At 53.8% G+C, this 12109-nt stretch overlaps 6 protein-coding genes across 6 annotated transcripts; 3 read left to right on the forward strand and 3 right to left on the reverse strand.

Moving 5' to 3' along the window:
- Window positions 1-1130: 1130 nt before the first annotated feature.
- Window positions 1131-1448, reverse strand: GUITHDRAFT_108195 (hypothetical protein; the record flags this gene model as incomplete). Its single annotated transcript, XM_005832657.1, has 1 exon — window positions 1131-1448. The coding sequence occupies one exon, from the start codon at window positions 1446-1448 to the stop codon at window positions 1131-1133; it is 318 nt and encodes a 105-aa protein (XP_005832714.1).
- Window positions 1449-1979: 531 nt separating this feature from the next.
- GUITHDRAFT_70985 (hypothetical protein) lies at window positions 1980-3054 on the forward strand (the record flags this gene model as incomplete). The annotated part of the gene is made up of 2 exons (XM_005832658.1): window positions 1980-2445; window positions 2492-3054. 2 exons carry the CDS (start codon window positions 1980-1982, stop codon window positions 3052-3054), a joined length of 1029 nt encoding a protein of 342 aa, XP_005832715.1.
- Window positions 3055-3065: 11 nt separating this feature from the next.
- GUITHDRAFT_152548 (hypothetical protein) lies at window positions 3066-5603 on the reverse strand. The gene is made up of 13 exons (XM_005832659.1): window positions 5512-5603; window positions 5263-5465; window positions 5087-5210; window positions 4984-5033; window positions 4762-4935; window positions 4636-4709; window positions 4329-4587; window positions 4108-4184; window positions 3795-3974; window positions 3620-3747; window positions 3495-3564; window positions 3312-3443; window positions 3066-3257 (listed from the first exon to the last, which is right to left on the reverse strand). Exons 1-8 carry the CDS (start codon window positions 5561-5563, stop codon window positions 4137-4139), a joined length of 984 nt encoding a protein of 327 aa, XP_005832716.1. The 5' UTR covers window positions 5564-5603; the 3' UTR covers window positions 3066-3257; window positions 3312-3443; window positions 3495-3564; window positions 3620-3747; window positions 3795-3974; window positions 4108-4136.
- A 1569-nt stretch (window positions 5604-7172) lies between these two features.
- GUITHDRAFT_42060 (hypothetical protein) lies at window positions 7173-9196 on the forward strand (the record flags this gene model as incomplete). The annotated part of the gene is made up of 7 exons (XM_005832660.1): window positions 7173-7231; window positions 7400-7964; window positions 8046-8222; window positions 8412-8510; window positions 8658-8731; window positions 8795-8933; window positions 9143-9196. Coding segments are annotated over 7 exons (1167 nt in total), but the record flags the coding sequence as incomplete, so codon positions are not given.
- A 449-nt stretch (window positions 9197-9645) lies between these two features.
- GUITHDRAFT_86895 (hypothetical protein) lies at window positions 9646-10790 on the reverse strand (the record flags this gene model as incomplete). The annotated part of the gene is made up of 6 exons (XM_005832661.1): window positions 10490-10790; window positions 10363-10445; window positions 10256-10315; window positions 10155-10200; window positions 9955-10110; window positions 9646-9741 (listed from the first exon to the last, which is right to left on the reverse strand). Exons 1-6 carry the CDS (start codon window positions 10565-10567, stop codon window positions 9646-9648), a joined length of 519 nt encoding a protein of 172 aa, XP_005832718.1. The 5' UTR covers window positions 10568-10790.
- Window positions 10791-11449: 659 nt separating this feature from the next.
- On the forward strand, window positions 11450-11794 carry GUITHDRAFT_152550 (hypothetical protein; the record flags this gene model as incomplete). The annotated part of the gene is made up of 1 exon (XM_005832662.1): window positions 11450-11794. A coding segment is annotated over exon 1 (193 nt), but the record flags the coding sequence as incomplete, so codon positions are not given.
- Between the last annotated feature and the right edge of the window lie 315 nt (window positions 11795-12109).

The raw sequence follows: 12109 nt of genomic DNA on the forward strand, positions 1-12109 counted from the left end.
GACAAGGAAAGGAAGAATAGACAAGAAAGGTGAGAGAGGAGAATGGTAAATGCCAGAAACAACTAGTAAGAATCAGAAGAAGAGTGTATCACTATCCACTTACTCCTGCACCATCCATTCTTGTCTTTCGAACTCGAGCATCTATAAGTTACAAGTCAATCGACGATCATCCTATTGTACGCAACCATCATCAACTCCATTATTTCCATCATCATCTCAATCATCATCTCAATCATCATCTCAATCATCATCTCAATCATCATCTCAATCAGCTAGACCTTCTTTTGTCGACTTAATCTTTCCGACATCCAGTCGACGCTATGAACTGCCTTGATATAATCGCAACTTCCTCGGAGCAGCCTTACAGCGAACGCGCACCCTCCCTCCCTCCTCTCCACCACTACATGCGGACCGAAGTCCGGCAGGTAGCCCGCTGCTGCCCTAGCATCGAGCTCTCCTTCTCGCCAGAAACAGAGCCAAACGAACGTTCCCTGCTGTCCTATCAGCCTGTTCCTCACTTGCAAGATCTCATGCACGATCTTCTTGTCCTCCTCTCCTCCCTCTTCCCCTTCTGCCTGCTCTTCATCAGCCTCCTTCGCAGGACTGGGGAGGAGGAGCTCAGCTGCTCGCTCGGCTCTGAGCGCTCGTCCTCTTCAAGAGAGCTCTTGTGCACAGGCTTGCCGTCCACATGCGTCAGAACGTCTCCGACTCTGAGGATGCCACACCTGACGGTCACACACAATTAGTCAACATTGCAAGCGCAAGGTCGCTCAACTTCTGAGCTGCCGCCCCGATCAAGAACGATCTGATCACTATCCTTTTCTTCTCTTCGTCAGGGCCAAACACTAACCCAACCTGCATCCCATCCTTCGTTAGCTCCCTCGTCCTCGTCCTCGTCCTCATCATCATCATCATCATCATCATCATCATCATCATCATCATCATCATCATCATCATCATCATCATCATCATCATCATCATCATCATCATCATCATCATCATCATCATCATCATCATCATCATTTCAATCATCATCATCAACTCCATCATCATCATCTCCATCATCCCAATCCTAATCCTAATCCTAATCATCCTAATTCTCATCCACTTTATCCTCATCATCATCCTCGTCACGGGTTGCTCGCCTGCTCTTCGGGCGTGTGCCCGCATTCGCACGTGTACTTGGCCTGTTGCCAGGTACCAGTCTTGGAGGACGCATACTCGCACCTCAGCGTCCACTCGAACTCTGAGACCAGACCAGACCAGCGGAAGACCTTCGCAAAACCTTCCCTCCTCGTCTCCCTGTTATGACCAATCATGTCATTCCTTACCGCCACAGGCGCCAAAACATCTACTGACAGAAGTTTGTAATATCTGTGTGGACGGTCGATGACGAAATCGTCGTTGCTGTTGGGGTTCTCTCCCTCCTGCTCAACATGCATCAGCATCGTCGCGCCTGGAACAAGACGAGCAAGACGAGTGGGAGCAGGCCATGTCGTCTCACCGTCACCCCGAAGACGTCGTGTGCGTCTTGCCGGCTCATCTCTCCTCCTGCTCCCAGCGCAGCCATACCGAAGTCAGGCCTCCAGCCTGAGGAGGAGAGGAGGCGAGTTACGGTACGTTGAACTCTCTGTCTCCTCCTCCACCTTCTGGCGTCGCCTCCTGCGCTCCCATGGCGGCTGCCTCCCCTTCCCTCCAGGCCGCGACCGCCATCGGGAGCCTCAAGAGTTTGACAACGCAGGTCCGCCTCACTGGGCAATATTTTGAAGTTTGCCAGAGTGAAGTTTCAAAGTTGTAAAGTTTCAAAGTTTTCGGCCCCCCTTGCAAGGATGGTAGCAATGGCAGCGTGGTCGCGGCCTAGCCTGGCGCTTCCTCAGCTGAAGTTTCTTCCCGCCTCCTCTCGCATGGTTCACCTTCCCAAACGACGACCCGAGCATCAGATTCGCTCCATGTCCGACAAGGACTTGGCCTGCCCCCCCATGCGCGCCTCCTCCTTTGTGGAATCCCTCCTCGTATGGACGCGATCGATTGAGTGCGAGGCGCTCGTGGACAAGCTTCCGGTGGTGTCTCATCCGGGCTACGGGGACGTAGAGAACTGGGATCCCAAGCATCGGTTCGTCATGTCCAAGTTCGGCGGCATGAGGAACGTGATTGAGAGCACAATGCACTTGAGGGAGGAGGTGGAGGTGGTCGAGGACTTTGCGCCAGTGAGCGCGTCGACGCTGTGCCTGGTCCATGACAGGAAGTTCGTTGAGGACTTTTGCGAGGGTAAGATGGATCCCAGGGCGATGAGACGCATCGGCTTGCCATGGTCACCATCGCTGGTAAGGAGGACCTTGCTGGAAGTTCAGGGAACTACCATAGCAGCGAGACTTGCGCTCGAGAGGAGGCTAGCGTGCAACGCTGCAGGGGGGACTCATCACTCGTTCGCTGACTATGGGAGCGGTAGGGTCTGGTTTCTAGCTTGAGCTTGCACTCACCAGCTCCACAGGTTTCACCATCTTCAACGACCTGGCGGTGACAGCAGCATGGCTGCGGGACGAGAGGTTGGCGAAGCGGGTGCTTATCCTTGACCTCGACGTGCATCAGGGGGACGGGACGGCAGCGATCCATGCGGGCAATCCGGATGTAATGACAGTCTCCGTGCACTGCGAGTCAAACTTTCCCTTCCGCAAGCAGCAGTCTGACCTCGACGTTGCCTTGGAGGACGAGGTCGGGGACAGAGACTACCTGCTGCGGCTGAGCCAGTTCCTGCCCTCCCTGCTCGCTGATTTCAAGCCCGACATCGTGCTGTATGATGCAGGAGTGGATGTGCATGCAGATGACGAGCTGGGAAAGCTTCACATCTCTGACCAGGGGCTCTTCGACCGGGACGTCTATGTGCTGCGAACCTGCCTGGCCATGAAGATCCCCGTGGCGACTGTGATCGGAGGAGGTTACGACAGGGACCACCTCGTGCTTGCAAAGAGACACGCGATCATCGTGCAAGCGGCTGTAGCGTGCAGGCAGTGGACAAGAACTCGACTTCTCAAGTCCAACAAAGTCACCAACTGAACTTCTCGATTCTTTCATAGTGGGCTGGGTGCCCATGTGTACTGTTATTCCGTTAAAACGTGATCTGCGTGTCCGATCATATTAAAGGGGTCGTGACTCACAGCTAGGCATCTGGTCAGGCATCGCTGGAACTACGAAGATGGCTCGGGAGCCTCCGCGCCAACCTTCGAGGTCGCCTCAGCTCGCAGCTTCTCTTGTTCCTGCTGCTCCTCCCCAACATCAGGAGAGAGGACGCGCAGAGAGTTTGGGAAGAGCACCTGCAGCTCCACCGACTTCGCGAGAGGAAGGAAGGCAAGTAGCCTCTCCCGCTCTGTCTCGCGCGCACTGCCTTCCACTACCACGATGTAGGAGGGCGGAGAGTGAGCTTGATCGACACTCTCGATGACCGCCTGGCAGCTCGGGGTTAGTGTGCGATCAGTTGGGGTGGAGACGGGCGGCACCTGGACAAGGCTACCGTCGGGCTTCTTGTACCAGCAGGGGCTCCCCTTGACGAGCTGTGCATTCTCTTCCCTGCAGAGGGGGAGTAAGGGAGGTGCGAATGACAAGAGCAGCGGGTGGAGGAGACCTATCCTTGTCGTAGCAAGCATGACAACCATCCCAGTCACAGGCCCGGCAGCCCAGCATCACTGTGCCGACCTGGACAATTTGGTTGCATAGATTGCACCTCCACTGATCGTCTGGGGCATTGAACATCTGCGAGAAATCGACTGAGCGGTAGTGATGTTGCTCGCATCACAAACCTTCAGCTCATGTTTCTTAAGGCAGCCGAAGTTGGAAAGAATCTCTTGCCTTGGCTCCGTCTTGGTAGGCTCCTGCTTGACGCCTCCAGTCTGCTGCGTGACCTGCACTCCGTCCCTGGGGGTTGTTGGCTTCCCCTGAGACGCAAGCAACTTCTTGAGCTCTACGGTGAACTCCTCCTCCTGCATGGGAGCAGGGGATTCAGGAGCAGAGGGAGTGGGGGACCAGGACGGAGAGAATTACATAGCAAGAAACTGGAAGACAGGAGCAGAAAGGAAAGAAGAGAAGAGATGGTACAAGGAACAGTGTTGTTACCGTCAACCAGCCTGCAAGCTTCGACTGCTTCAACCGAAGGATGTCACTGGCAAGAGAAGGCTCTTTCTTCGGAAGCGCTGCGAAGAGAATTCAGAGGGGAGAAGGTAAAAAGGTAGAAGGCAAGAAACATAAAGGAGATCTGAAGACAAACAAGAAACAACACAATAGTTCAAAGATGTCATCGCTAACGGCATGCAGAGTGATCAAAGAGATCGAAAGACCTTCTTGCACAGCTTCAGGGAGCTTGACTTGTTTGGAAAGGCATTCGATGCATATATCCCAATCACACTCTCTACAGCCGTACATGATAGCACCCTGAGCAATCTGCAGACAACCTTGAGATCAAAGGGGTGGAAGCGCCAACGGAACACCTCCGATCTACAAGTGTCACAGGCCCACTCCGAGTTAGGAGTGGAAAACTCATAGAGGACGTGCTGAGATGGGCAAACGTGCTTTGCCACTTCGGTCTGCATGTCGATCCTGCGAGCAGTTGAGGAGGGGAGGACAAGTGGTAGGAGAATCTCCTACTTCGCATCCTTCATCCCCACTCGGGCATAGCACAGGCCACAACCGTCCCAGTCGCACTCACGACAGCTGAATACCTGAGAAACCTTTACCTTGCTAGTTTGCCTCCATGTTTTCAAAAACACTCACAAGCGACTTCATCGGAAGTGACTCGCGGCAGAGGTTGCACTCGTACTGGTAGGTCTTCGCACGATGGCAGGACAGGGGATGGTTTCCTCCGCACTGGAACAAGATGCGCTCGACGCTGCTCCCTGCCTGTTCTGTCTCCGCAGCCTTGACCGTCGCCTTGGCCTCGTTGAGACACTTTCATACATCATGTCATACACACAACATGTCTCATCCAGTAGAGACCTTGCTGCAACCGTCCCAGTCACACATTGGACAGCTGTAAACGACAGATCCTGGTCACGGGCATGAGTGCACAGCACTGATCTCAGAGCAAAGGAGGGAGGACCTATATCTATCTGCTGCTCGCAGACGTTGCATATCCATCCCTGCTCTTTTTTCTCGCTTTTCTCCAGCTCATGGCCATCAGGACAGCCAAACGATCTCACTCTCAACAGTCTCTTCTGCTCGAGCTGGATGCACAAAACTGGTCAGAGGTCAGACGATGAATCACACTTCTCCTGCCTTGTATTGCTCATCGCTGATCTCTCCTCGAGACAAGAAGCCCTTCAGCCGCAGGAGCTTCAAGGCAAGGCTCCCCTCTCCCAGGTCGATCACTTTCCTGGGGCTCGCCTGGTCTAGATGGATAGTCTCAAAGCCCTCCCGCACGATCTCCTCCTCCGCGCCCTTTCCATTCACGGGCCCTTGTTTAGATGTCTCGTTGCTCACTGCGTTTCACATCACATGATCGCCGCAACTTCAGCCGGCGTGCACCTTTTGAACTGTTGGTTGAGCTTGCATTGACATTCTCGTTCTCAGTGGTCATCTTTGAACTCTCTTTCTTCTCAAACAACGACCGAATCTCTGCGTATCGCACATATCAGCTCTGGAGACGACCCTCTGGTAATTTCACCTTGCTGAAACGTCTCCTCAGATATCTCTTCCTTTTCCTTGGCAGCCTTGAGAGCAAGAAGTTTGGGCGCAAGGTCCTCGTTGTCCTTGGCCGGCTTGCTTTCAGCCGAGCCCATTTGCCGACATCGACTGAAGGGCAAAGTAAACATACGGTGATGCAGGCAAAACAGATCTTCCAACGTCCTATCTCTTTATCTCCCTATTTCACCACATCGCTTCATTGAAACTGTACGTTCCGTGCCCTTTCACAACTCCCGGACGTCCCTGTTGAGCTATCATGACCATACTATGATGCCTAGAGCTTGGCTTTGTGTTCTCCTTTTTCTCTTCCTCATCCATCACCTCTCCTCTCATTCCTCCTCTCCTCTCGTTCCTCCTCTCGTTCCTCCTCTCCTCCCATATCTCCTCTCCTCTTATCTCTCCTCCCATCTCTCCTCTCCTCCCATCTCTCCTCCCATCTCTCCTCTCCTCTTATCTCTCCTCCCATCTCTCCTCTCCTCCCATCTCTCTGCCATCTCTCCTCTCCTCCCATCTCTCCTCCCATCTCTCCTCTCCTCCCATCTCTCCTCCCATCTCTCCTCCCATCTCTCCTCTCCCCTCTCCTCTCCTCTCTCCTCTCCTCCCATCTCTCCTCCCCATCTCTCCTCTCCTCTCTCCTCTCCTCCCATCTCTCCTCCCATCTCTCCTCTCCTCTCCCCTCTCCCCTCTCCTCTCCTCTCTCCTCTCCTCCCATCTCTCCTCCCATCTCTCCTCTCCTCTCCCCTCTCCCCTCTCCTCTCCTCTCTCCTCTCCTCCCATCTCTCCTCCCATCTCTCCTCTCCTCCCATCTCTCCTCCCATCTCTCCAACCACTCGTCTTCCTCAACTCTTCTCTCGCTCTTCCCGCCCATATCGTGACGTGGTCCCCTACCCCCCCTTGGAAGACCACCCCCAATTTTTCCAGAAACTACCCTACCCCATCCCAAACCTTTTCTTCTAGAATTGGGGTGCACCTGGTCTGATCACCCTGATTTCATCGGAACATTTGTGGTATTTGATATGGTAGGGTACATAACCCCACCCATGAATTGAACAAGGTCTTCCCATGTCGGGGCGCAAAGGCGATAATGAAAGAGAGATGGCGGAGGGAGCGAAGGGACCGAAGGGAGCAGCATGATGGAGGAGAAGGAACAGGTAACACAAGCATGCTCGCAAGAACCTCGGTCCCCATGTCTCTGCATGCTTGCCAGCTTGCGGATCTTTCAAACAGCCCAAGGACTGTTCATCGTCTTCCTGCCTTGCGCTCCTCTGATTCTTCTCTCTCACGACGACGGCAGAGGGCGTGGGCTGAAGTTGTTCATGCTGCAACAATGGACCTCTTGAGATGGTGAAAATGCTTCGACGGCCATCGCAACTCTTGCTGGTGGCAGTGCTCTTCGCCGCCATCGAGAGAACTTGCGAGGGTAGCTCTGGTACTAGCATGCGCTCGGACATTTACATCAGATTACTTACAACGATGCTGATGCAGGAATACGATTCACAGACGGCGATCTCAACGATTTCTTGTCTCCTGCGTCAGAATGTGTCCTGCCATTGAAAGCCATGTTCTCCAAGGAAAAGCCTCCGCCAGGATCAGTCGCAGCTCCTATTAAGGCGCAAGAGAAGCCTCAGAAGAAGAAAGTTCGCCGAGTGAAGTTTCGAACAAATACATCAACAACAACCAACATCACTCTCAGCGAAACTTCTCTCTCTGCCAACACCACACGATCAAGTGATACATTCAAGAAAAGTGAGGGCTCGCGGAAAGACCCCAAGAACCGGAGTGAAGTAGTAGCGTCAGTCTCGTTGAGCGACTGCCTTTCATGCAGTGGGTGCGTGACCTCTGCGGAGGAAGTCATGATGAAACGCCAAGGGGTCGATCATCTCACCAAGGCTGTCGAGGTGGGAAGCACGTGCGTGGTTTCATTCTCACCTCAATCGCTCTCGTCGCTGGCAGCGTGCTTCAACACAACGGCATCCAAGTTTGCGAGGAGCGTCTCCAGCTTTCTGAAGCTCAGAGTTGGAGTCAAGTTTGTGTTCGATACCTCCTTGAGCGCGCAGGTGGCGCAGCATGAGGCGAAGAAGGAATTCATGGAGCGATGGGGGGCTCGAGGGCCCTTCCCAATCCTCTGTACGGAGTGCCCGGGAGTTGTGATCTTCAGTGAGAAGAAACAGTATGACCTGTTCGCCCGCCTCCTCTCGACCGTCCGTTCGCCACAGGCGATTAGCGGTGAACGGACTTATCTCTTCTCTAGTCTCAACCCGTTTGACATGTCGACAGGCAAGCTGATCAAGCAAGTGCTGTCGTCCACGATCCGAGGCGCAGGAGGCAGCAAGGTGCGAACCCTTAAAGTTTGACCCCTGTCATCGTCCCTGCAGATCTGGCACTGCACGATCATGCCTTGCTTCGACAAGAAGCTGGAGAGCGCAAGGGAGGAGTTCAGTGTGGTTGAAACGGAAGGAGGGGCCTTAACATCCAGCCCAGAGACTGACGCTGTGATCACGACGTCGGAGTTTTACTCTTACCTGCTGCAGGAAGGGTTTCAATTTCAAGGTGTGCCGATCAATACGTGAACGAGATCTGATCTGCTCACAAACCCGGCAGACGGGGCCGACGGCCCGGGGATGGACGATATGCGAGATTTGTTCGAAGCTTCTGTCTCCCCCGCGAAGCAGGAAGCGACAGAACAAGGTGAAGCATTGAAGTCGGATCAGGATGAGGAGCTTGAAGGAGAAACGTTGGAGGGAAAGGAAAGCAATGTCGGACGAAAGTTCAAATTGCCTAGCATGTCGGAACCGCAACTTTCCGATCATTCCGCCGGCTTTTCGAATGGATATCTAGAGGTGATTTCGCTGATTTCACATGCCTTCGATTCTCTGCTTTGCTACCATTCTCCTCCTCCAATCTTCGCTTTAAAACTCTCCACTGTTTGCCTTGCCAGCCCTTTTTCATTCGCAAACTCACATGGTCTTCCTTCTTCTCCTATACAGGTGGTGGCAAGGCATGCAGCTCAACAGATCCTGGGCATCAACCTACCACCTTCTCTTGTGTACAACTATCCAGCGTGAGCCTCTCCCCTCTTCCTTCCCTCCCTCCCTCGAAGTGACAGGTTCTGTTGCTCCCCCAGCACGGGCTCGTTGGACATCAAGGAGCTGACAGTTTCCGATGGAAGCGGAAGGGAGTTGAACTTTGCAGCTGTCTATGGTTATCGACATCTCCAGACTTTAATACAGAAGGTCAGGATGCGCCAGTGCAAGTATCATTATGTGAGTTCGAACCGAATCGCTTCCTCCTGAATCATGGCATTCTCCTCCTCTTTCTCCTTATCCTCCTTTGTCTGAAATTCTAATATTCCTTAACCCACGATCTTCTTCTGTAGTCTCTCTTCTACTTCCCCAGCTTTCTTTTCCACTTGAATTCTTCTCCTCCTTCTCCTCCTCCGCTCTCTATTTTTCAGCGTCATGAATATCTACAGGTGGAGTTGATGTCATGTCCGGAGGGATGCACCAACGGGGGAGGTCAATTAAAGACCGACTCAAAGGAAAGAGTGAACCAAAGGTTCTTCCTGTCTATGTTCACACCCTTCATATGCCCACCCATCATCATCTCCTCCAGCATCTCCACTATCATCCCGGTTGTAATCATCTCAATTGTCTTTATCCCGTTTCCTGCTCTCTCCCTTCGCCGTGACTTGAATCACGTTCTGCTGATTGCACGAGCAGGTACATCGAATATGTCGCTGGTGTGTCTGCCAATACGATGCCACAACAAGTACTTGACGGGCTGGAACGTCGAGCAAGCGATGACGCCATGGTAAGTCTGGTTGTTCAGTTTATCCGTACACATGACAACAAGCATCAGGAGGATGAGGAGGCTCAGGGGGAGAGCAAAGGCTACAAAGACAGCACATGGAACTTCCGGACAGGATTCAAAAAGAGGGAGGACAGCATCGTTGCTGTGCTGGAGGCCTGGTGAGGCCTACTTCGCGCACAGGAAGTGGTGGATGAGGATCCCGCCTGCCACGGAGACGTTGAGCGAGTCGAGCACGTCGTCTCCTAAATCCTTCAAGTCACTCTCGCGCAAATAACAATTCAGAGGATGCTCACCGTCGAGATCGTCGGGGGCTACGGAAGCTGAAGCTGCTTCAATCTGCGTGAACAGATCTCACTCGTCCACCTCCTTCTCCAAGTCCCCCAGCTTTGCTTGTCTCCCTCCCTCCCTCCCTCCCTCCCTCCCTCTTCCTTCATCTGCTTCCCCTTCCTCCTCGCATCCAGCTTTCGTCATCACGGCAACGATCGCCTGTACCTGCACGAGCACGTCGCACTCTCGGAGCACATTTGTCCGCAGCCCTCGCCCTTCGTTGCCCATCACCAGGAGAGTCGGCTTTGTCAGCTTTGTGCTCGAGACGGGCACGCTGTTCTCCCCCAATGCTGACCCGATCACCTGCAGTGACTTGAGGGACCAGAGGCGCTCTCCTCCTTCCCCACCTGCCAGCCCAGCTCCTTGGACCAGTTCAAAAACTGCATCAGGTTGCTGAGAGCAGCATGTAAGGAGCAGACGGCAGGAGCAACAGAAGGATCGTACGGACCTCACAGAGTAGACCTGATAGAGCTCCATGGCTCCTGCGCTGGCCTTGCTAACGGAGGGGCTGTCAAGGATGTCAGGCAAGGGGAGGCTCGGGGAGGAGGAACGCACGTCAGCCCAGCTGAGTTCTTGCTGCATACGATGACGCCATCGGCTCCTAGGAAGTAAGCAGAGCGGAGCAGGGCTCCAAGATTCTGCGCTGCCGATGAGACGCGATGTAGGCGAGGACAGGATGAACCTGAGGGTCCATGACTTCATCCAGTACGAGCCAGAGAGGATGGCCATCCTTCGACTCCTCCTCGGGAATAGGGTGCATCGTTTTCAGCGGCTCAAAGGATAGAGGAGTGCAGACAATGATGAGTCCCTGCACAAGAGCTTACGGAATGAGAAGGCAAGTACACGAGTGTGAAGAGCAGATCCTGCCTGATGCGGGCGGTTATCGCTCAGAACGTTCAGTCTGCCACGAGGTCATCAAGATCAAGACGAGGCTCGCTTTCACCTGCCCTTGTCGACTTCCACCACATCACAGCCCAACTTCTCCGCCTCGGCCCTGATTTCCAAGATGGCTGCAAGAGACCGTCAGCTCGTCATCTTTGGACAGAGCTTCAGCGACGGGTTCACCATTGGAATCTTTGCGTTTTGACATCTCCATGCTGTCCTGGAGTCACCCAGTCAGCAAGAATCCCAACCATGTTGGTTTATACCTGTATGTACAGCCGATGAATCGTCCTTCTCTTTGCTCGAAAGGCAGCCAGGACCTAAACATGCAGGAGGGTCATGGCAACCAGCTAAGGGTGCATCGCAACTTACCGGAGAGACTCCAAAGACAAAGTCAGAGGCCGGAAACTCCTCGTTCAGTTCCTCCACCCATGACTTCCTCTCGGCCTGCGCCAGAGCTGTGAGATTCGAATCAATGCTATCTCATCGACCTGCTTGGCCTGCTGCTCTCGCTGCCTCTCGTACAATTCTTCACGGGAAATCGGCTGCCTCGAGCCATCCCTTCTGAAATCATCCCTCCTGTTCATTGGCCGGTCCCCTCCTCTTGAGAATCTTCCACGAGAACTCCTAGAAAATCCGTCTTCGTCCTCACGATCTCTCCCTCTCCTGAAACCCCCTCCTGTACCATGTCAGTGGCAGCAGCCGGGTCAGTTGGGATGCTCACCCCTGCCCTCCTGGCTGTCCTGGGGCCTCGAGTTTCGTCGGGACTTGTCAGCACTGGTCTTGCCCCATCCTGTCGCCATCATCCTAGTGTTCCGCAACCTGGGCGCTGCAAAGGAGAGGTCCCCAACTCTCAAGGGTCTCGGCTGCGTGACTGTGAGCCGTCCAGGACGATCTCGATGGTCTGCCTTGATGGATGCCATGGTCATGAAAGACGTCTGGGGCGACAGAGAATGGAAATCACGGTTGCCATTATCGGCCAAGGCCAGGGTTGAGGGCATCCGATTGCTGAAGAACCCGATCCCAACGAAGATCGTGCGGATGCAAGGGAAGATAGAGCTAGTTCTCACTGGCTTAATCGGCATCATCCTTGAGAAGCTTAGCTGTGGATCCTACTGCAAGGGCATGTGTGAGTATCTCCCAACGCTGCTGCTCCCCAAGGCACATGTAATAACACACTTGTAACGTCTGAGCTCTCAGCTACTTCCACATCTCTCCACGTCTCTCCCTCTCTCCCTCTTCCTCCCTCCCGCTCTCTTTATCTCCCCCCCTCTCCCCCTCTCGCCCTCTCGCGCTCCATGGAAGATATCATCTCACTCATACTTCATTCCCATCTTTGTGTTCTTCGAAATCTGCGTCTCGGTAAAGAGCTTTTACGTGAAACCGGCCCACAACCCCCCAGGAATTTAGTGCTCTCTTA

This window comes from Guillardia theta, assembly GCF_000315625.1.
Source record: "Guillardia theta CCMP2712 unplaced genomic scaffold GUITHscaffold_33, whole genome shotgun sequence".
Classification (NCBI taxonomy): domain Eukaryota; class Cryptophyceae; order Pyrenomonadales; family Geminigeraceae; genus Guillardia; species Guillardia theta.